The 23,122-nt window shown below is 48.1% G+C and overlaps 1 protein-coding gene across 1 annotated transcript in view; it reads right to left on the bottom strand.

Moving 5' to 3' along the window:
• Window positions 1–7,200: 7,200 nt before the first annotated feature.
• The window catches only part of LOC103185252 (pro-neuregulin-3, membrane-bound isoform), a 31,175-nt gene continuing 15,253 nt past the window's right edge, over window positions 7,201–23,122 (bottom strand). The window contains exons 3-9 of the mRNA XM_007903652.2: window positions 16,588–16,661; window positions 12,854–12,880; window positions 12,370–12,472; window positions 11,441–11,564; window positions 10,844–10,968; window positions 9,247–9,411; window positions 7,201–8,004 (exon numbers count right to left, since the gene is read on the bottom strand). Coding sequence (XP_007901843.2) covers window positions 7,614–8,004; window positions 9,247–9,411; window positions 10,844–10,968; window positions 11,441–11,564; window positions 12,370–12,472; window positions 12,854–12,880; window positions 16,588–16,661 — 1,009 coding nt within the window. The 3' untranslated portion in view covers window positions 7,201–7,613. The remainder of the gene's footprint in view (window positions 8,005–9,246; window positions 9,412–10,843; window positions 10,969–11,440; window positions 11,565–12,369; window positions 12,473–12,853; window positions 12,881–16,587; window positions 16,662–23,122) is intronic.

The following is a 23,122-nucleotide window of genomic DNA, read 5'->3' as shown; positions in this document are numbered from 1 at the left end:
AGTATTAGTGATCACAGACATTGATAATGATCAAAGATGTTGATAAACAGTGGGAAAATCACTGGGACGAGGAACTCAGTTCTGTGTCAAATACTTCCCAAGACTGGCCCCTCTGGCTCAGTCACTCACACGCTCACCTGGTCCAGTGCAATGCTGGAGACACTGTCCTTCGGATGAGATGTCAAACCAGCTCCTTCCCTTATCCCACACGCCTCTGTTTACCTAGCAGTAAGTAGGAACCCGGTTGTTAGTCGGTTGGCTGATCGCTTTCTGGGGTTAATAATCGCCCCCCCAAAAAAAATGTGGTCACTCAATCCAGGGCTGTCTGTGGCACGCTGCTGTTTGCAATTGCCTGGCATGTTTTGCTCACAAGATATTTAGTCAATTCACTTTACAGTATATTTTGTGAAACGCTTTGAGACGTCAATGCCAGCCTCAGCATTCCCTCTGTTAGTGCTGAGAGGCTTTGCGGGTAATGCTAGCCCAGCATTGTCTGGCACTCAGCTCCACGGATTTAAACACGGGGTACAACGAATGATCAATATTCACATCAAACCTATTCTCTGTTATTCAGGCCATGGACTCCAGCGTGTGCTCCCCTGAGCTCACATCCTGCTCACACCGAGTTCACGCCCTGCTCACCACAATAATGCTGCTCAGCTCACGCTCATCACCAGCATTGAGAAAAACATCAGCTGTTCCCTTCACCACGGCAGTAATCCCTGGCACCAGAGCATCAGGTGATCTCCCGCCCGACTGTCCTCCCATCACAGCATCCAGCTGTTTCCTTTTAAATATTTTTATACCGTGAGTTGTTATGGTCTGGAACGTACTGCCTGAAAGAATGGTGAAAGCAGATTCAATAACAACTTTCGAAAGGGAATTGGAGAGGTACTTGAAGAGCAAAAAATGGTATGGCTGTGGGGAAAGAGCGGGGAGTGGGACTGATTGGGTAGCTCTTCCAAAGAGCTGGCACAGGCAAGATGGGCTGAATGGCCTCCTTCTGTGCTGTAATATTCTATGATTCTATGATTCTAACCCTGATGTTGGAGTGTGGACGGGCATGTAGAGGAAGCTTTACTCTGTCTCTAACCCATGTTTCACTGACCTGGGAGACTATCACTAAGGCCTTGAGTTGAAGTACAGACAGACCATTGTCAGCTACTTTACGACGTGTTGAGTGATTGAATAGATGTGCAGTGTGTGAATGTCGGTGTTTGTAGAGACACGGAGAGCCCGATAGGGAAAACCTAGAGGTTGTATGGGGCTGGTGACAGTGTTTAATGCAGCGCTGTAAAGCGGCTGAGACATGAGGAGAGATTAGAGAGGAGAAAGCCTTACAGCTGCAGACAGGAGCGAGAACTCACTGAAGGGTGGAAACAATTTCCCTGCACAGATAATGTTCCCTCACAGCAAACCCGGACTGCACAGCAGCAGGTTAATGGGTGGCAGCAAGCAGGCAGTGCAGACAGACTCTGTGCTCCACTCCTCGAACAGTGACAGGTGGAGGAGAGGAGAGGCAGCTCACACCTCTCATTGCCAGGCTTCCCCATTAGCCTTGATACTGATGTCACAGTGTCTCCAAGCCCTTTGCAGGGAATTACTGTAAAGTGTAGTGACTGTGTATTTGTAGCAATGGCCGAGGTAATAGGGAGCAGGAGTGGCGACTCCCCCCCACCCCACCACCACATCTCTCCCCCTCCCAGCGAGTGTGAGTGAGGGTGCGAGTGAATAAGGATGTGAAGGTGTGTGTGAGTGAGTGAGGATGTGAATGAGTGAGTGAATGAGTGAATGAGGGTGTGATTGTGTGAAGATGTGTGTGAGTGAGTGAAGGTATGAATGAGTGAATGAGTAAATGAGTGAGTGAGGGTGTGAATGAATGAATGAATGAGTGAGAGTGTGAATGAGTGAGGGTGTGAGTGAGTGAGTGCTGGATGCAGAGAGAGACTGCAAGGTAAAGGACTGGACAGCCAGAGCAGAAGGCTCTGTGTGTGTGTGTGTGTGTGAGAGAGAGAGAGAGTGAGAGAGAGGGAATTATGTGAGACAGAACGAGGCCATGAATCAATGTTGTGAATAAGAAGCAAGGCGAGCCGCAGGCTACTAATAGCACACGTGATGCCTAGCCTCGAGCTGTGACCCTCTGCGTTTCTCTGCTGAGAACGTGAGAGTGGTTTGAGTGCTGGAGATTGGGTGCCACGAATCAGGAGCTGCTGAGAGACGGGAATGATCTTCATTCAGGGACTCATTGAGTTAACTGATCAAACAAACAGCTGATGGTTAAAGCAGTCTATTAATCAGAGATAGAGTGCTGTACAGTGGGCTCACTGTTTGTCATTGAGTGATGAAATGTACCAATGATAAGAACTGAGCTCTGAGCTGGTACAGGACAAGATTTCTTCACAGGAGCAGAGAGGGCTTGAGAGGTGCTCACAATAACAAGTGCCTAAAGTTAAATAGGGAGAGGCAATTTCCATTTGGCGATGAGTCAGAGAACCATAAAGATTTGCAGACAGAGGAAGGCCATTTAGCCATTGTGTCTGTGAGAGAACAACCCATTCAGTCCCACTGACCTATCTGCCTCCCAAAGCGTATAAATGATGTCTGTTCTGTCTCGTTCCCTCCTGAAAGCTAAACTACCACGACCACCGTGCCTAGAAGGACATTCTACATGATAATCAGTCTCACTGTAAACATTCCTCCTAATCTCCCTTTCACTAACTGTCTTAAACTGTCATTCAATCCACGACTGATGTGGGACACTGTTGTGCGCAATTGGCTGCCGCGTCTTGTCCACAAAATATACAGTCAATTCACTTTACAATATATTCTGTGAAGCGCTTTGAGATGTCTCAACAAAGTGATAAGGGGCTATATCAAAGACAAGGATTATTATTATTAAACTGATTCCCTTTCGTCACTGACTCACAGACCAGTGACAACCATTTCTCCCCATCAACTATCAAACCTCTCATCGTTTACACACCTCGATCAGGTTTCCCTTCAACTTTCTCTGTTCCAGGTACAATTCGCTTTTCTGTAAGGCAATGAGTTACATGTTAAGCAGAGTGACAAGTAAAGTGCCCTGATTAATATTCCTTATTAATATTTTAGGAGTCCTGTAGCTCAGTAGTTAAAGCACTCGCTTTGCAAGTGAGAGACCTGAGTTCAATTCCAGGCAGGGCGAAACCTTGGGCAAGTTTCCTCACTCCACACAGAGCCTAATAATAATCCCTCCAAAAACCAAAAACAATAATAAAATTGGTCATTTTCAATCCATATGACTATTTGTGGGACATTGCTGTGCGTAATTGGCTGCCGCGTTCGCCCACAAATATAGTCAATTCATTTTACAGTGTGTTCTGTGAAGCGCTTTGGGACGTCCTCCCGACGTGAAAAGCGCTATATCAAATGCAAGAATTATTATTATATTATTATTATTATTTTCATGGGAAGTGGTTTGGATAATGATAGCATGGTAAGTGGTAGTGATGAGCTAAGTCAGGATGGAGACATCAGGAGTTTACTGCACACTAATGGTCCAGTGGGAGGACGTCTCAAAGCACTTTACAGAATTTACTGCAATGTGTAGTGACTGTGTATAGGCATACAGGACAGATAATTTGCGCATGGCAATGTTACACAGACGATCAATTGCTGGGAGATTGTTGGCCAGGATGACTTGTCTGTCCGCCTATCTACTCATTTGTCAGACAGTCAACCAGGCAGGCAGACAGGCAGCCAGACAGGCAGACACACAGATATTCAGCAGACAGACAGACAACAAACAGGAAACACTTTGCTAAATAGCCCCCACACAATCAGCCTGACAGAGCCAGGCTGACAGATTCAGGACAGATCCCTGGGCACGTCTGCTGCTATCCAGCCCAGGCTCTGTTCCATCACTCCATCCTCACACAGTGTCAATCTGAAGCAAAGCCGGGCTCAGTCACGTGCGGGTACAGTTCTGAGACAGAATGTTGTAGGTTCAGGGAGAATGCAAACTTGTCACAGGGGCTGTCCTTCAAAAAACGTTAACCTGAGGCCCTGTTTTTCCCGTACAGTTGGACATCGCTCAGGTGAAAGATCTCATGCTGCATTTCGAAAAGAGTTGGGAGATTCTCTCTCCCGGTGTCCTAGCCAACAATCCCCAAGATAAAATCCAGTGAATCCTTTACAGTGAATTCTGCAGAAGCTTTTAGACGTCCTCTGACGAGAAGGGTGTATAAATATGAGATTACTATTTCTTTTCTAACCTCCCCTTCAATTTCAGTGTAATTGTCTGAAATTTGTGCCTCTGGTTCCTGACTGGCTGCCCACTGACGTAATCTGTTACTATTTACCCCGTCGCATCGCATCGTGAAGCCCTCGGTCAGGTCACCCATTAACCCACTCAGCTCCAGTGTTAGAGAGGTTGAGAATTGCTGAACAAAACTAGCTCAAAAACGATGCTTTTGTATGTTTTAGTTTAATTATCACATCACGAGGGGAGGGTACGTCAGAGGACATGTCCCTCTGTCTGATAAAGTCCAGTACAACTGTTTGAGGTGAAATGAGCAGACACCATGCACACAGAGACAGAGAGAGAGTGCCAGCCCGTGGCTCCTCTTACTGGAGAAGTCTCTGTCTTGACACCGACTATTCCTGTTGTGTTGAGGTTGGTTCACATCAAGCTGAGTGGGGGCGATGGCGGCAGTGTTTGTCTGATTAGCGAAGGAAGAGTTAAACCTTGCTGCTCTCCCTGCCTGCTGTCTGACACCCTGACACAGGACAGCCCTCCCCACTGCTACAGTCTTCCTACACGTGCACAATCCAGGCCAGAGTCACTGGGCTTTATACTTGGCCTATCAGAGTGAGCAGCTTATTTTGGGACATGAAGTTTAACTTGAAGTTTTGTTTAGAAAGGCTTTTCCGGCCGATGACTATTTGGCCTGTGACTTTCTCTAATCGATGGGATTCAGTTGCAAGGCATTTCCGATGATCTTAAACACAAATGGTTCAAAGACATACTGACTTAAGGTTTGTCTGTGATTCACATATTCTGAAAGGCCAAGATGAGGATTTTTCCTCCCCCTCCCCCACACCTCCCTCTCTCTGTCCCTCTCTCTTGTCCCCTCCCGCTCTCCACTCTCGCCCTCCCAGTGAAAATTGCCTGTTTCCTGCGCTAAGACAGATGTTCTGAGGGGAGTTGCTCTGTTCTTGAGTGACTGAGCTTATCACAAAATAGAACCATAGAAATTTATGGCACAGAAGGAGGCCATTCGGCCCATCGAGTTTGCACCAGCTCTCAGAGCAAGCTATCCAGTCAATCCCACTGCCATACCCTATCCCACACCCCTGCAAGCCTCCATCTTTCATATCTCTGTCTACTTCCCATCTTTCGTCCACAAAATATACAGTGAATTCGCTTTACAGTATAGTCTATGAGACGTCTCAAAGACGTGATAAGGCGCCATATCAACCGCAAGGATTATTATTATATATATAGATTATTGAAACCCACAAAGGACTCTGCCACAGCCACCTTACTTGGCCAGGCATTCCCCATTCCACATCACATCATCTCGCTGTGTGAAAACACTTCTCCGAGTTCTCCTTTCACTCTTCTTGTGATTATCTTATATGTCTGTCCCCAGTCACTGACTCTCTGCTAGTGGAAATAGACTGCCGCCTACCCCCAGCACCCCCACCGCTTGCTGCTTCCTTTCTGCTTGCAAAATCTGAAATATAATCATCAATAGAGAGGGAGGGCAAAAGGGTGGCTGTCTGACCCCAACCAAGCCTCTTCCCACCCTCCCAGACTGTACAGCTGATGTCCTTTTTAATAATAATAATTTGGTCACTTCAATCCACGACTGTTTGTGGGACGCTGCTGTGCGCAATTGGCTGCCGCGTTTCGCCCACAAAATATACAGTCAATTCATTTTACAGTATATTCTGTGAAGCGCTTTGAGATGTCTCGAAGACGTGATAAGGCTCTATATCAAATGCAAGGATTATTATTATTATCATCACATGCAGTTCCCCATCACCAGCTGTCAGTGTTTGTTACTGACAGTACCAGCCATTATTACTGCAGACACCCAGCATCTCAACAAGAATAAATACACAATATTAACACAGGGACAACAGCTGCATATCACAGTTTCCTACATCATACCAGATCTTTAAACTCACTTCCTTGGTTTTCTCCCCGCACAACTTAATCCCCTAACTTCCTAAACCTCTATCCATCTCTGTTTTAAACATCCGTATTGATTGTGTGTCTACAGCTCTCTGTGGCCAAGCTTTCCACACCCTCACAAGCCTGTGTGTGAGGGCACACTCTCTGCCCTCAAGTTCTCACTGTCCTGGCTCTGAGTGCAAGGTCTGTCCCTGTGATGCTCCTTCTCCCACAGGGAAGACTTGTCCACTCTCTAACCTGTCAATTGCTCTCACTATTTTACACACCTCAGTCGCATCACCCAGTTAACACCATCTCCAGCCTCTCATTGCTGAGCTCTCAGCACAGGCATCGATCTAGTGACCGTCACTGAACGCACTCCGAGGCTGGTATAAACTTCCTCGGATTGGGTGCTCAAAACTGACCCAAGGACACAGTGAGGTGTGAGCAGCGCTCTGTAACTCCTGACTCAATTCCAGTCCTGGTGTGAATACTCACACGTGGTTCAGTGTGCCCAGTGCTGGCATGTTACACGTCTCTCCGTATCTGAGCGTGTGGTGCGATCACAGCTCCTAGCTCAGCTCCTGACAGTGGTTGAGGTATTGTATCAATAATGAAACCTTTATTGTTTGACTTGATTATACAGTGCCACTTATTGGAACATTCCATATCTCCCCTTGAGCATCACCGTGGCTCATGTACACAATGTGTGGTTCTTCCCAATACTCTGCTCAGGGAAAATAATAGTCAGGTTCGTGATTGTGTGTGGTGTTGGCTGGAGTAGGTTGGTGTGTTTAGGTGTGTGTGTAGGTGTTTGTAGGTGTGTACTGTTTAAGTACGTGTAGGTGCGTGTGGAAGTGTGTTTAGGATTGGGCAGGTGTGTGTAGGTGTGTATAAATGTGTGTAATTGTGTGTGTAAGGGTGTTCAGGATTGTGTAGGTGTGTGTGTGTAGGTTTGTGTAGGATTGTATGGGTGTGTGTAGGCATGTGTGTAAGTGTGTGTCGGTGTGTAGGTGTGTGTGTGTAGGTGTGCAAAGGTGTGTCTATCACATATTGGCCCCGCCCCACATGCTTGTGCCACAGATGCCGTGCTGAGCGATCAGATGGGAGTTGGTGCCAGGGGAGAAGGTGGAGCGGTGACTCAAGCGGTGGGGGTGATGGGGTCTCAACGGGACCTCCCCCCAAACCACGCGAGAGAGACACACCGCACATTCTCAACCACAAGCCTTGCAGTAATAGGCACTAAGATTTTCACCAGAAAAAAAATGTAAAAGAAGAAAGATGGAAATAATACAAAAAAGAGATTCCATAAAACCACGAGATGGGAGAGAACGGACTATTTGGTTTCTCTAAGGAAATGCGTTAAGTAAATGCATATAAATAATTCCTCTGTCTCCTGGCTTCTCTTGTTTGCCCAGGGTCACAATGCAATGACAGTACAGCTGCTGGAGAGTCACTTTGCTGGGTGCGAGTCCCTGGTTCGGTGCTCGCTCCTCGCCACATATGCCAACTCTTCGGTTGTGGTGAGCCCGGCTGCTGCCAGGAAGGTGGTAGGTTTCACAGCACGCTCCTGGCCCTGGGGGACTGGCTGGTAGTCCTCTGGCCGCAGGCCGCTGCAGGCCAGTGCTGGCATCCTCTCACCACGCTGGTGGGGGGCCTGGTTGGTCGGCACAACCCCCGGCTTGCTGCACCTCTGACCCTGCACACCGCTCCCCACCTCCCCAGCCTCGGCTCTGCCGGGGGCACAAGCTGTCCACAGGGAGGATTGCCCGCGGGTCTCGGCTGACAGAGGCACGATCCTGGTCAGCGAATCGCTTGGAGGTATCCGTGACACAGAGGGAAACCTGGAACAAAATAAGACATTGAAATGAATAGACTGATGTCCGGCTCAGGCACATTGCTACTATAAAGTAAATTGACTGTATGTTTTGTGGGCAAAACACGGCAGCCAATTGCAAACAGCAGTGTCCCACAAACAGCCGTGGATTGAGTGACCAAATTTTTTGGGGAGGGGATTATTACCCCTGGAAAGCGATCCGCCAACCGACTAACAACCGGATTCCTACTTACTGCTAGGTAAACAGACGCACGTGGGGTAAGGAAACATGCCTAAGGTTTCGCCCTCCCCGGGAATCGAACCCGGGTCCTCTCGCTTGTGAGACGAGCGCAGTAACCATTATGCTGCAGGACTTATTCTTGTTTCATATTTGTTAGTAAAAGGAGAGACGTTTTTGTTCCCAGTGACTGGCTGGGAGGAGAAGGATGGATTTTGGCAGGAGGACGGACAGTCTGGATGCCAGGATTTCACTCCTTTTTGGGAAGAGACTGGAGTAAACTAGCAGGAGAGGGGTGGGGGGTTTCCCCCAATGCAAGAGGCTTTCATCTCAGAACCACAGTCTACATTCTGAGAGTGAGCCCGCACTCTACAAATGGGTTAGTCTGAATGAAATGGAGTGAATGTGCTGTAAGATTTTAGGTTAATGGTTAAGGAGGGACTCCCAGGGATTCACGCTTGATTAATGGTGGCTGTAATCCGGCAGTCACTCAGAGAGGCTTTAGCATTCACTGCAGTTCCCAGTCGCCAGGTTCCCAGGAGAGATCTCTCCACAAGTTTTCACTGCTCACCGCACGCTACAGCCTGCTCACTCAAATGCATTAAGCTTTCACATCTGTCTTTTTGGTTCTGAGCTGTGAATGCTGCTTTCCCCCCTCTCTGTGTGCTCAGTGGGTCAAGTCTGCCCCAATCTGACCTCGCCTGCCTCTCTGTCTGGAGTGCTGTCACCTGCCTATGCATGAATGCTCCCCCCCATTAGAGCTCACTACTTTCATCCTGCTCTTGCCCCCAGACACACATCCTGTCTGTGCTGGTGCTCGCTCCCCCACTGGATCTCTCTACTCTAATCCCATTCCTGCCCTCTCCCCATTGTGCTGGTGTGAGGGAAGGGTTTTGGAGATGGGGGAGAGTCTGTGGGGAAGGGAGTGCAGATGTAGGGAAGGTAAATGGGATGGAACGTATTGCCCTGAAAAGACGGACCCAATGGTTGGCTGGCTTTCTGTGCACTGTAATGTGTGTTTTTCTCACTTACCTCTCAGTGTCTCCCTTATTGATGGGAGCGAGCTCCTGATACAGGCCAGTTGTGGGCAGAGACACAGGCCCTGAGCTGCGGGTTATTGTCGGGCGCGCCAGTGGCGGAGAGGGCCGGGCTGTGGCTCTGAGGGCCGGGCTGGGCAGGGAGGAAGAGGAAGGACGCCTAGGGAGAGAGACCAGTGAGAGCGCGTAAATATGGACAGACGTTCAATAGGACCTCTGTCTGAACCCAGACCCAGAGGTGACAGATCAGTGGCCAGGTGTCTGTGATAAGACTCCAGATCACACTATCATATGATTGGTCTGGATGAAGATAATAATAATAATTTGGTCACTCAATCCACGACTGTGTACGGGACACTACTGTGTCTTTCAATCTCATCCCCCAGAACGTCCACCCTGCCATCTCCCCGCATGAGAGAATCGAGCTCAGTTTTAAATGAGTCCAGTGTCCTGGTCTCTACCACCCATCCTGGTAACCCTGTTCCAATCATTGACTATCTTCTGCATAAAGAAACATTTCCTGGTGTCTGTCCTGAAATTGCCCTTTACAACTGTAAACCTGTGTCCTCTTGTTTCACTGTCATGATGCATCCTAAAGCAATGTTCTGGATTTACTGTTGCTAGGATCTGGTACCTTTGCTGCCTCCTCTGATTTCATGGATCCCCCCCAACTTGGTGTCATCTACAAATGTAACTATCGTACACTGGGTCTGTGAATCCAGGTCATTAATATAAACGAGGAACAGGAGAGTCCCAGGACAGATCCCTGAGGCAACCTTAATACCACGTTGTGTCCTGCCTCCTCTAACACTCTCTACTTTCTGCCCTTCAGCCAATCCTGTATCCACGTTCATGCCTTGCCCTTGATACCTTGATTGGCCTTGCTCACAGTTTGTGGTTTGGAGGAGTTTTTCATGTGGTTCTTTGTCAAACACCTTTTGGAAGTTTAGATGTACTAATAATCCTCGCATTTTATATTGCACCTTATCACATCGTTGAGACGTCTCAAAGTGCTTCATAGAATATACTGTAAAGTGGATTGACTGTATATTTTGATTATACATTGTGGATGAAACGTGGCAGCGAATTGCGAACAGCAGTGTCCCACAAACAATCATGGATTGAGTGACCAACTGAGTATTATTATTTATTGCATTTGTTGCTATGTCCCTTTCCAGTCATTTCTTGGCTCCCCTAATCTCTCTTTTTAACCTCTATCTGAACAGTCTTGGATTCAGCCCAGTCTCCCTCTCCTTTCTTCCGCCAAGCTTTATAAATCTTCCTTTTCCTCTTTATCTCCCTTTTATTTTCCTATTGATCCATTTTGGTGTGTTGTGTTTATTTTGCTTCTGTTACCCTTGGATCTATACTGAATAATATAGCCCTACAGTCCCTGCATGTATCTTTAGAGATGTCCATTTATCCTCAACTGATTCATCCTCGATTAATTCCTCCCCTTCTATGGCTCTCGTCTCAGCTTCACATCCCTGATGTTCGTCCACCTAAAATTGTACCCGGAGTTCAGTTACACACTGGTGTTGTTTCCCGAGTGAAATGAAGTTGTGCCCACTGTCCCCTTAACTGGTGCTCACCTCTGGGGTGTGACACATTGGGTGTCAGCAGCGGGCGTGTCTGGAGTTTGAGGTGCCGGACCTGAAAACCGTGATTCCAGAATTTTCCGTCTTCCATTCCCGGTGATCCGTGCAGCCTTCGTACACTGCAAAAATCAGGGAAGAGCAGTCAGCCTCCGCCAGGATTCACACTGACAGCCTATAGAGGCTGTGATTGATTGGGGTTGACACACAGTCAACCTACAACCCTATCAATAATTGGTTCTAACAATGATATAATAATAATTGATAATAACAAGAATATCATCCTTGCATTTGATGTCAACATGATGTCCGCAGATTTACTGTAAAGTTTACTGTGTGTTTTGTATATGAATCCGGCAGCCAATTTGCACACAGGGACGTCCCTTGCAACCAGTCATGAAGAAAACGACCAATTTTATTTGGGCGATTGTTGGCCAGGACAGGGTGGGGGTTGAGGGTGAGGGGTGGGGGTGAGGCTGAGGGGTGGGGGGAAGGAGGGGTTAGGGTTGGGGTGGGCCTGAGGGTGGGTATGAGGGAGGGTGTGAGGATGAGGATGGGCTGAGTGGGGGTAAGGGTGTGTGTAAGCTGACCTACCCTGTGTGGCTGAAGCTGGGGCGGGAGGATGAGACCTGGCCCGCTGAGTGGGGAGGGCTGCAGGCTATAGCTCTTGCTGTACCGCAGCTCCCTGGCCTCATCTCGCAGCTTCTGTCGCTGTTTCCTAGTAACAAGAGAGAACACAATCAGTGAGACCTTGTACCTACCATTCACCACCTAGTGCTTGTCGGATGTTGAACGATCAACTAGTGACTACCTACTTGGGGGGGAGAGGTAAGTGGGGTCTCCCTGGAGCTGAACTGGCTCCAAGGTGACATGATTGGCAATGGAATGTCGGATTCAAGCTGGCCCTCCGTGGCGGTCTCTAGTCTGGTTCCTGAGCCAGGCGGGTCCGCAGTATTCCAGGGCACTCTGATGGCAGCACAGCCCAGCCTGGCTCATCAGCAGGACCTGGAAGGGTAGACCAGTCACTGGGGGCAGGGAGTTATCCTCCTCAGCTCCTGTTAACGCTGCAATCCAAAGCCCTAACGGGTAGGGTGATCCTAGCTGGACAAGTAGCAGGAAAGCTTGCCAGATAGCGATATCAATTGCAAGCTGTGTGGGTTCAGCTGGTTAGACTCCAGCAGTTACCACAACGCACACTGATGCCCCCAAGCCTTGGCTCTTGCCAAGCTGCGCCTAATATTTTCTGGAATTTGGTAAGCAGGATGCATCCCTCCAGGGAGAGAATGTGCATTCCATTCCAACAATCCATCTCTGGGATTTCCATGTGTAGGTGGGATGCAGGGAAATCTCAGCTTGGTTTGGTTACTCTTAAGTACGGTGATGGGCTTCCACGTGTGGCAGACACTCAGCTGACAAAAAAAAATAGAATCAGGGACACACACACACAGGCTGCTCTATACACACACACACATAGTGACCACCCCCCCACCCTGGAGACAGATCACAGTGACCCTAACCGTTACCTTGTTTTGCAGTAAAGGACCACACAGAGCATGCCCACAACCATCAGCCCGATGGTGATACAGGTTATGGAGAGGATCTGTCGCTGGTACAGCTCCTGGCTCTCTGTAGGGCGAGAACAACAGATACCGCTCAGCGCAGCCCAGCACAACCATCTCTGTATGTGTCTTTGTGTGTCAATGTGTGTCCCTCTGTGTCCCTATGCGTCTGGGTGTTCCTGTGTGTGTCTGGCGTCTCTGTGTGTCTCTCCTCCAAGTGTCTCTCCTGTGTGGCTGAAAGTGACCAGCCCTCCGAGATTCTGCCCTGCCTCAAGGGCTCTATATAAATGCAAGATGCTGTTCGTGTTGTTTGCTCTGAGTTTCTGCTCTGCGGAACATTCCAGAGACAGAGACTGGGAGGATGTGGTAATAAACAGAGTGATTGACCCCGATGCACTGACTCGATTACATGCAGAACATCATAACAAAGAGATAGAGAGATCCACACCCATGAATTCGATGCCCAGATGCTCTGCTACTCCAGGAGCGTCACATATAGAGAGAGAAAGAGAGAGACAGTCAATAAATGGCACATCCTGCATGCTGATATAATAATAATAATCCTTGCATTTGATATAGCGCCTTATCATAACATAATATAACATGTAGGAGCAGGAGTAGGCCATTCGGCCCTTCGAGCCTGCCCTGCCATTCAATCATGGCTGATCTTCTAATCTAACTCCAGCTAATACCATAACCCTGCCTTATCCCCATATCCCTTAATCCCTTTTGCAATAAGAAATCTATCTATCTCAGTCTTGAATATGTTCAAGGACTGAGCGTCAACAGCCCTTTGGGGTAGCGAGTTCCATACATTCACCACGCTTTGAGTGAAGAAGTTCTTCCTCAACTCAGTGCGAAAGGGTTGGCCTCTGATTTTAAGGTTGTGACCCTTGGTTTTAGTTTCTCCAACCAGGGGAATCAATCTCCCACTATCTACTCTATCATGCCCTTTAATGATCTTCCAGGTTTCTATAAGATCCCCTCTAATTCTTCTATATTTTAGAGAATATAGGCCCAAATTGGTCAGCCTATCCTCGTAACTCTGGTACTAACCTAGTAAATCTATACTGCAACCCTCCAAGGCAAGTACATCCTTCCTTAAATAAGGAGACCAAAACTGCACACAGTATTCCAGGTGTGGTCTCACCAGGGTCCCATACAGTTGCAGCAAGACTTCCCTATTCTTATATTCTAATCCTTTCATAATGAACGTTAACATACCGTTTGCCTTCCTAATTGCTTGCTGCACCTGCAGACTAAATTTCTGTGATTGGTGTAGGGTGCATGGTATAGGGTGGAGACTTGGGTTTGCCCTGGTCATCTTTCCTTATACACCACCAACACTCAATGTCAAGGCTCAGGTACACAGGCTCCCTTGGAGGACGTATGGGAGTCACACAGGATGGGGAGAGATTGATGAGGAAGGAGAAAGGGGATTGTGAGATGGAGTTCCATAGGGTGGGGTCAGAGAGGCTGAAGACCCGACCGCTGATGTGGTGGTGGAAATGGTGGAGGGAACAGACAGGTTGTTATGGAGTTAGCAGGTGACAGAGGTAGGATAGAGCAAGGCTATGGAGTGCCTTAAAGGCAAAGATGAGGATCTTGAACTCTAATATCTGAGGGATGGGGAGCCAACGCCCTCTAGTGACAGCCCTTATCTCCTCACACTACCCTCCAGTGGAGTGACCAGGGCTTCCTTGTCCCAGGGTTCTGCTGCTTTTATCTACACAGAGCAGTTACACTTTCAGCTAGTCTCAGCTCTGCCACCCTTCTGTAGAATTACATGCACCTCCCAACAATTCTCTACCCACACTCTGGATCCTTTCCCAGGACCCCTTTATACTTCCGTTTTTATTTCATTGGCTCTTAATTGCCTTTTACGTCATAAAGTTGTGTTCCCCAGCTTTGACCAGTCGAGCAATTGAAAAGGACGATGATTGTCCTGGAGGCCTTCAGCCTGAGAGACTGCGCCTCCCCGCCCCAACCCACCCCCACGTGTCCGTTCTGTCTGGTGGGCAGTGTGAGGAGATAGGGGCCATCACAAAGGGACCGGACCTCTGTGTTTGTAACAGGTTATGAAAGAGTTGCGTTTTTTTTTCTGTTATGGGTTTGGTTTTCACGAGACAAGTGTAAATAAATATTTGATACCAATAAATATTATATTTCCTATAAAAAAAAGTGGATGTAATTCCCACAAACTTTGTGAGTCTAAAGTCAGGCGAAGGAGAGTTGGCTAATCTGAGGAAAAACAACTGCTTTGAGGGTGTGTCTGTCTTCCCCAGTAAGAAGATAGCAGGGCCTGGGTCAGTAACCGGAGGAAATGTAGTGCGGATGTGTTTAAAGAAGGAAGATGGTGTGTCTTTGTTAAGGCTCGAGTTTTGCAGAAGGAACTCCGGCAGAGTTCCGGCAGAGGAGCTAAACTGTCAGATTAAGGTGCCGGGAGAGGAGAGATTGACACAGTCGATCGAGGTTTTTGGGCAAAGGAACACAAGATCACATGATCACTATGCTCTGGAACATTCTCCCCCTATCCCTCCGTCTTCTCCTCCTTCCCCATCTTCAGGTCGCGCCTGAAGACCTTTCTCTTCGACCGTGTCACCTTCCCCCGACTCGGTGTCTTGCTCTGCCACTCTCAAGCGCTCTGATACGCCATCCCAAACGAGAGGTGCTATATAAGTATACATTGTTGTTGTTGTAGATGGAAGATTCAAAATCCAAGAGATAAATCGCAATTTATAAACTGGATTTGCTAATGGCTAGTTGATAGGAAACCGTGATAAGTGGCTCGGAGCCAGTTGATTGTTGCTCCAAGCATTACACCTGGTTACTGGAGGCCCAGTTCAGTGCTCAGGTTTGAAGCATCTGATTTGTGTAAATGGCCGATGAAGGCTATAGTGCAGGAAGCCTCCTGTAGGCATTTCTGCACTCATCACAACTTGAGTGGTTTTTGAATTTTGAAAATATATTAACATTTCTAACAATGTACGGGAAAATGAATTTTGTGGAGCTTTATTCGTAACCTTAATGTCTCATTCCGAAATGAACTCTACACTTTGAAATTCCAAGGACTTTATGTGAACGGTGCTATAATGAATGGCAGATACTAACTGGGTTATAAGTCATGGTTATGCAAGTTTGCCTTGGAACATTACTGGGCAGGAAGTAATGTCAAGGCCTCCTTACAACATGGTCCCTTGACGTCTCTTCATATCTGTGGATGTGCACCACACAAGGCAGGGCGAAACCTTAGGCAAGTTTACTTACTCCACACGCCTAACAATAATCCCTCCAAAACAGTAATAAATTGTTCATTTTCAATCCACGACTGTTTGTGGGACACTGCTGTGTGCAATTGGCTGCCGTATTTTGCCCACAAATATATGGTCAATTCACTTTACAGCATATTCTGTGAAGCACTTTGAGATGTCTAGAAGATGTGAAAAGCGCTATATCAAATGCAAGGATTGTTAATGTCACACAATCACTAGATCGCCAGATCACGGGATAACTAGATCACACGATCATTGAATCGCCAGATCACAGGATCACTAGACCATGGGATCACCAGATCACTGGATCACGAGATCGCCACGCTACCAGATCACCTGAACACAAGATCATCCGATCATCAGATAGTGTGATCGCTTGATCACCATATCACTAGATCACTGGCTTACTGGATCACCAGGTTACCAGATCACTCGATCACATATCTTTGATATTTGTTCTATTGCCAAAATCTCCCTGGACGGACTTCGATCTTTGAGCTGACCTGATGGCATCCTCTGCAGGGACAGGTCTGAGGGCTGGGCCGAGCTGGGACACAGACAGCCTGGACTCGGGGTGGGGGGATGGGACGGAGGATGAGGGACAGGGGGGACAGCCTCTCAGGCTGGAGACCTCCAGGACAAACATCGCCCTTTTCAATTGCTTGACTGGTCAAAGCTGGGGAATAATACCAGGTTCAGCTTTCCTGCTCCCCACTTTCCGGCCAGTAAAACCATCAAGATTCTCTCAAACAGGACACTGCTCGCCAGTGCGTCCGCAGAGAGTGAGACAGCAGCCACACACAGGCCAGAACCCTGATCCGCTCATGTTCCTTCCCAGACCAACTGGCATCAACACCACTACAGCAGTTGCTCGAGAGTTCACACCGAAAGAAGAAAAGATTCAACATACTTGGATCAGACAAGATCGAGTCGGTTTTCGGTAAGTACTGGTCACAGCGGACTCCCTGGTAACCGTCCTTACACCTGCAAAACACGACAGAGACATTATAATCCATTAATATCGCTCGCACACGGAAAGCCTTGCTCACACACTGAGAGCCTCACACACACACTGAGCGTCGTTCACACACTGAGAGCCTTGCTCACACATTGAGAGCTTTGCCCACACATTGAGAGCTTCACTCACACATTGAGCGCCTCGCTCACATACTGACATCTTCATTCACACACTAAGAGCCTCACTCACACACTGGGTGCAGCTCAGAGCTCAGCTGTGGGTGGAGGTATTACCCTGAGCCGTGATGCCCTGGGCTGTGGCGCTCTGGGCTGTGGTGCCATCAAAATTCCCCCTGTAATGTAACTACTCTGTATAAAGCCTGAAGGTCGGACTGTCACCTTCAGTGTGTTCATTGCTCCAGATTGTGGGAATTAATTGTAAACACATGGGAGCAAATTGGTTAGATTTACTGGAATAGTTAAACGTCCGGTTCACTGCACCAGAGCGGAATTCTCTCTGCTCATTGAATTCAGGTCCTCCTTCCATAATCCTCACCCACCCAGCATCAGATTACACTGTCCAGTTGTTTCTGAAATGAATCCCAGAGTGCTGATTTCAGTCACCCTCACTGGCAATCTCTCGAGCTACCAACTGCCTACTGTGCAGATATATCCGGTATCTCAGCAGCCTGCTCTTCACACCCTGTGCCATCTTGCCCGACTACCTTCGAAAATATGAAACCTCTCTCAGGTACCCTCTGAGTTGTCTTAATCACAGACTGACAGCTCCAGTCATTCCCCATAGCTCATTCCCTGTGATCAGCCTTGCTGCTCTCCTCTGTCTCTAACACTGAAATCAACATTGCTGCTTTCCTCTGTCTCCAACACTGGGATCAGCCTCCTTGTGCTACTTTCGCTCAGATAAACCACAGCTCACAGCTGGAACTTACAAGGAGATAAGATACCAGGTGAATGAGGTTAGAGGGTGTGTTGATGTAATAAAGTGGTGGAATAGTTTCCCCCTGGGCCAGTTACTGCTGTGATAAAGAACCTGGATCAGCTCAATCTGTCTGCATCCCGATGGAAACACTAAGAAACTGCATGGAAGATGAAAAACCCAGAGAATAACAAACATAGAGAATCGTGCAGTGGGAGAGTAAGACTAGACTTGTCTATGAGAAGAGATGTCAATGAGAGAGGAAACACAGACAGAGAGGAGGCAGCACAGGGCAACATCCCACTCACCGCCATCAGTGGGAAACACAAATCCTATCAGTAACTTTCTCTACAATAAAGCCAGGCTGTGTGCTGGTTTTTTTTTGGTCAGTCATGTATCTGGCACATGTGGAAACCCATCACCATGCAAGAGTCTGCAAAGCAAACTAAGAATTCCATGTATCCGGAGATAGATTGTTGCAATGGAATATGCACTCTCTCCCTAGAGGGATGCATCTTGCTTACTTAATTCCTGAAAGTATTAGGTGCAGGCTGGCGAGAGGCAATGGTTGAGAATGTGTGTTGGGGGTAAATTGGAGTCTAACCAGCTAAAACCGCGTAGCTTGCCATTGAAATTGCTGTCTGGCAAGCTTTACCGCTGCTTGTCCAGCGAGGGCCACCCTACCCATTAGGCCTTTGGCTCACAGGGTTAACAGGAGCTGAATGGGATGATTCCCCGCCCCTAGTGATTGTTCTGCCCTTCCAACTCCTACTCATGAGCCAGGCTAGGCAGTGCTTTCATCAGCAGTTCCCTGGTATACTGCAGACCAGCCTGGCTCAGGAATCGGACTAGAGATCGTTTCAGAGGCCTGGCTTGATTTTGACTTTCCGTTGCCAGGCATGTTATCGTGGAGCCAGTTCAAGCCCATGTCCCTTCCCTGAATGAAGGTTCCACTAATTGGAGGTGCGGAGTTTAAGCAGCAGCTGCTTGCCTCTCCGCAGGCCAATCAAGATGGATTCCAGTCGTTGGACGAACAAACTCGGACTTCAGGTAACGCCTTCCAGCAGCTGTTGCCCCAAGTCTCAGTGTTTCCTCATCAGCTATCTGGCAGGTATCTAGGCACAGTGGGCGGACCTTTACAGGACAGCTTGTGACGTTCCAGCCACCTTGATGTTCTCCAATGCAATGGAATGTGTCAGGCTGTGTTCTGGGGGAGAGGCTGTGTGCTGGGTGGGGGAGAGGATGTGTGATGGGGAGGGAAGCTGTGTGCTGTGGTGGGAGGTAGCAGTGTGCTGGGGTGGGGGGGTGGGGGGAGAGAGGCGGTGTGCTGGGGAGGAGGATTTATGCTCTTTTCTCTCTGTCTATCTCAGGCTGCCAGTGATCCTCAGAATCATCTGCCATTGATGTGTGAGAGAGACTGAGTTACAGGCAGAGAGAACATGGGGGGGTGGAACGCTTCCCGGGTGGTTCCATGAATAATTAACCCATTTGTACAAGCCCTACGTGAGACATACACACAGACAATAGCCTCCTCAACAGTGAAATTCCTCCGTGTGGAGACATAGGTCGCTGCCATCACTGTGTGAGACATTAACCCTGACAGTCACATCCTTCATCGGGAGGATGCTTCAAAGTTCAAAGCGCTTCACAACAACAAATGTAACATTTAATGATAATGTGTTTATAGGTGAAAACTGCAGCCAATTTGCACACAGCAATATCCCACAAACAATCATGAAGTGAGCGACCAATTTTATTTGGGGTATTGTTGGTCAGGTCACCGGGAGAAAGAAACTCCCTTCTCTTTACCAATAGTGCCGCGGGATCTTTAACATCCACCTGAACAGGAACAGATGGAACTTTGGTTTAATGTCTCATCTGAAAAGGATGGATTGAGAGTTCCATGTGTGTCATCTGCACATTGAAATTCCTGTGGCTGGAATGGAATATGCACTCTCTCCCTAGAGGGATGCTCCCTGCTTAGCTAATTCCAGAAGGTATCAGGCACAGGTTGGCAAGAGCCAAGACTTGGGGACCCCCGAGTGTGTGTTGGTAAGTTGTGTTGCTAACCAGCTCATCTGAAACCACGTAGCTTGCCATTGAGTGCGCTGTGTGGCAAGCTTTCCCACTGCTTGTCCTGCTAGGACCGCCCTACCTGGGCTGTGTGGATGAGGACACTGAGCAGCTGCTTGCAGTGATTTCATGGCTGGTTTCTGTGTTGTTCAGGGCGACCTCTCCATGTCGGGTATGAACAATAAGAGAGGTAAACAACAGTTTACAAGCATAGTGGGTGTGAATTATTAAACCCATCGCCCTGCGCTGAAGCGGATCACTTTCCGATACCATTAATCATGGCTCTTTACACTTTGATATGAGAGTGAGAGACCAAAGTCAGGCTCCACACTCAGTCCACTCACACTGAACCACTGTACGCACAGGGAGAGCAGGGAATGGGATTGGAGTGGAGAGGTTGAGGAGGCAGTGGTAGAGAGACAGCATGTGGTTCTGTCTGACAAACATTAGCTGACAACTGATTTCAGATCCCGGTTTATGGGTTTGAGTGCTTTGGATGCTGGGTGTTTGTTTCCATCAGTCGTTGTTTCATTCTTTCAGTGAATGTGTCTAAAATATGGAGCTTGAATTCTGAGATCAGGTATACAGTCCACTTCTCACACTCTCACTCCTCCCCTTCTCTGTCCCATGAGCAGTATCTTACACTCTGTCTTCTGGAGGCTCCTTTGCCATGCCTCGTCTCACACTCTCCTCAAACCATCTGAAAAACCTTTCTATCCCACAATCCATCCACCTCACCCCCTCTATTGCCTCCTTCAAGTCCCATCTAAAGACCTTCCTCTTCAACCATGCCTTTGGACACCCTCCCACCCCCAAACCCCTGCCCTCCACCCCTCCTGATCCCAGCTGGGGTCCCAAACTCCTGATTGGCCAGCGTCCTGGGAGAGTGAAGGGCGCTATACAAGTATAATTTGTTTTTGTTGTTCTGTTTACTTTGCCTTTGCTCAATAGTCTCAGATTCTGCAAAACAGCACACACACACACACACACTACACTTCCTGCAGGTTCCTCCCAGCTCCACCACCCCATCACATTAGGAAACACTTTGAGACATTAATCACTCTCACATTTGACACATCACCTGTAACGTCAAAACACTTCACAGCATTTACTTGGAGTTGAAAGTTGTGCATTTTAAAGATCCTGTGCCACTATTTGAAAAGAGAAGGAAGTTTCTCCCGGTGTATTTGGCAATAGTCCGCCAAATAACATCGCTCATTCACTTCATGGCTGTTTGTGGATTGATGTGCGCAAACTGACTGCTGTGTTTCCGAATGAACACTGCAACTTTCAACTCCAAGGATTCTCAAATGCTACAGTCAGGCCCCAATGACTTGTTCTCTTTCAGTTCCATCAATTTCTTTAACACCACTTCCCTTCGATAGTTATCCCTTCTAAGTCCAGTGTCCTGACACAGAGAAATAAGAGATCTTGTTGTGTTCTCAGCTGATCCTCAGTGTCAGCCCTGAAACCCTTTTTATCTTAAAATTGAAGATGGTTCAGAATTGGGGAAAATTCTACTATTTAGTCTCATTTGGTTTCTTTTTAAGAACTGCTTAAAAGCTTCAAAACGAAGGTTTGAGTAATCCTCACAATTTGGGGTTGCCTTAGGCATTTGTAATAATATATAGCATTTGATATAACACCTGTCTTGTCAGGAGGATGTCTCACAGCGCTTCACAGGGTTTACTGAGAAGTGGGATGCGTGTTTATGGGCAATTGTGACAACCAACCAGTTATAGCAATGTCACACAAATAGCCATGAAGGGATTGTTGGCCAGGACACCGGGAGAGAGACTCCCTTCTCTTTTGCAACAATGGCAGTTGGCCTTTAACATCCACCTAAATAGGCACAGACAATATCTCAGTTTAATGTCTCATTCAAAGGACGGAACCTCTGACAATGTAGCACCCTCTCAACGCTGTGATGGAGGGTCAGCCTCGACTGTGAGCTCAAAGTCCCTGACGTGGGGCTTGAACTCACAACCTCCTGACTGAGTGGTGAAGTGCTCCTGACTAAGCCGGGCTGACACACACTGAGCCAGGCTGACACACACTGAGCCGGGCTGACACACACTGAGCCGGGCTGACCGCACACTGAGCCGGGCTGACCGCACACTGAGCCGGGCTGACCGCACACTGAGCCGGGCTGACCGCACACTGAGCCGGGCTGACCGCACACTGAGCCGGGCTGACACACACTGAGCCGGGCTGACCGCACACTGAGCCGGGCTGACCGCACACTGAGCCGGGCTGACACACACTGAGCCGGGCTGACCACACACTGAGCCGGGCTGACACACACTGAGCCGGGCTGACCACACACTGAGCCGGGCTGACACACACTGAGCCGGGCTGACCACACACTGAGCCGGGCTGACACACAAGACAAACTGGTTTTGAAGGTTAAGACTGGGTGGAGCCCAAGGTGGATAGAGTTGTTAATATCTCTGTTTGTTGAGTTTCTAAGCAGGAAGGAGCATTGTGGCCGTGTACTCACTCACAACAAAGACACTTGATCTCCCTTTCAAAAGTGACCGTCGAGACACTGAATTTCATTCATGATAAAGAAAAGTCCATTAACTGGAATTCAGCATGAAATATTAATACAATATTAAGCCTGGAGGTCAGCAGCTGCCACATTTCAAATATATATTCAGCACCAATAAATAATCCCTGGACGTCAGTACATTGGTGAGGACATCCCAATATGTCACCTTCCAGAGAGAATGAAAGACTCCCCACCTCCCCTACTCTACCCTTCTTCCTACACGCTCTGGACTCTTCGCCTCCCTGTGGAAGGCTGAGATCAATGAGCTGAAGAGAACTTCTTCCCCCACTTAATAATCCTTGAATCTGATGCTGTTGTGTGTAGTGGTTGTTTCTGTTGGCCTGGTAACCAATTCACACTCAGCAACCAAGTGAATAATCAAATGTCTGCCAGGACACCAGAGAAATTCTCTTTTCCGATAGTGCTGTGGTAGCTTTGACATCCACCCGAACAGGCACAGAATGACCTTGGTTTAACATCTCATCAGAAGGGCAGCACCTCTGCAACTCGCCCTTGTACTACACTGGACTGTGAGCTCAAAGTTCTTATGCGGGACTTGAACTTCCAACCTTGTGACCCAGGTGTTAACTGAACTGAGCCAGGCTGGCCTAGGACAGGTGAGAGATTGTGAATTGTATCCTTATACAACCTGCCGGGTCTGCTAGGTTGACAGGTGATTGGTGCGTATGTGTTGCATTGGGGATTCAGCCAGTATGCGTGGTGACTGATGGTCTGTGTGTGTGCTGAGCTGCTCACGGCTCCAGGCAGCCATCTATATAAAGATACGATACGATTCACAATGTCTCACTGTTTTGCTTCCTCTCTGAATGCTAGCACCAGCTCACATGTGATTAACGTGACACAGTAGGATAAGCAGTGTGGCAGCACTTCACTTCCCAGGGCTCGTGGCGTGTGTAGCTGCAGTCA

Source organism: Callorhinchus milii, unplaced genomic scaffold, assembly GCF_018977255.1.
Source record: "Callorhinchus milii isolate IMCB2004 unplaced genomic scaffold, IMCB_Cmil_1.0 Scaffold7, whole genome shotgun sequence".
Taxonomy (NCBI): Eukaryota; Metazoa; Chordata; class Chondrichthyes; order Chimaeriformes; family Callorhinchidae; genus Callorhinchus; species Callorhinchus milii.
Note: the sequence above shows the minus strand (reverse complement) of the source record. Positions and strands in the feature narration are given on the sequence as shown.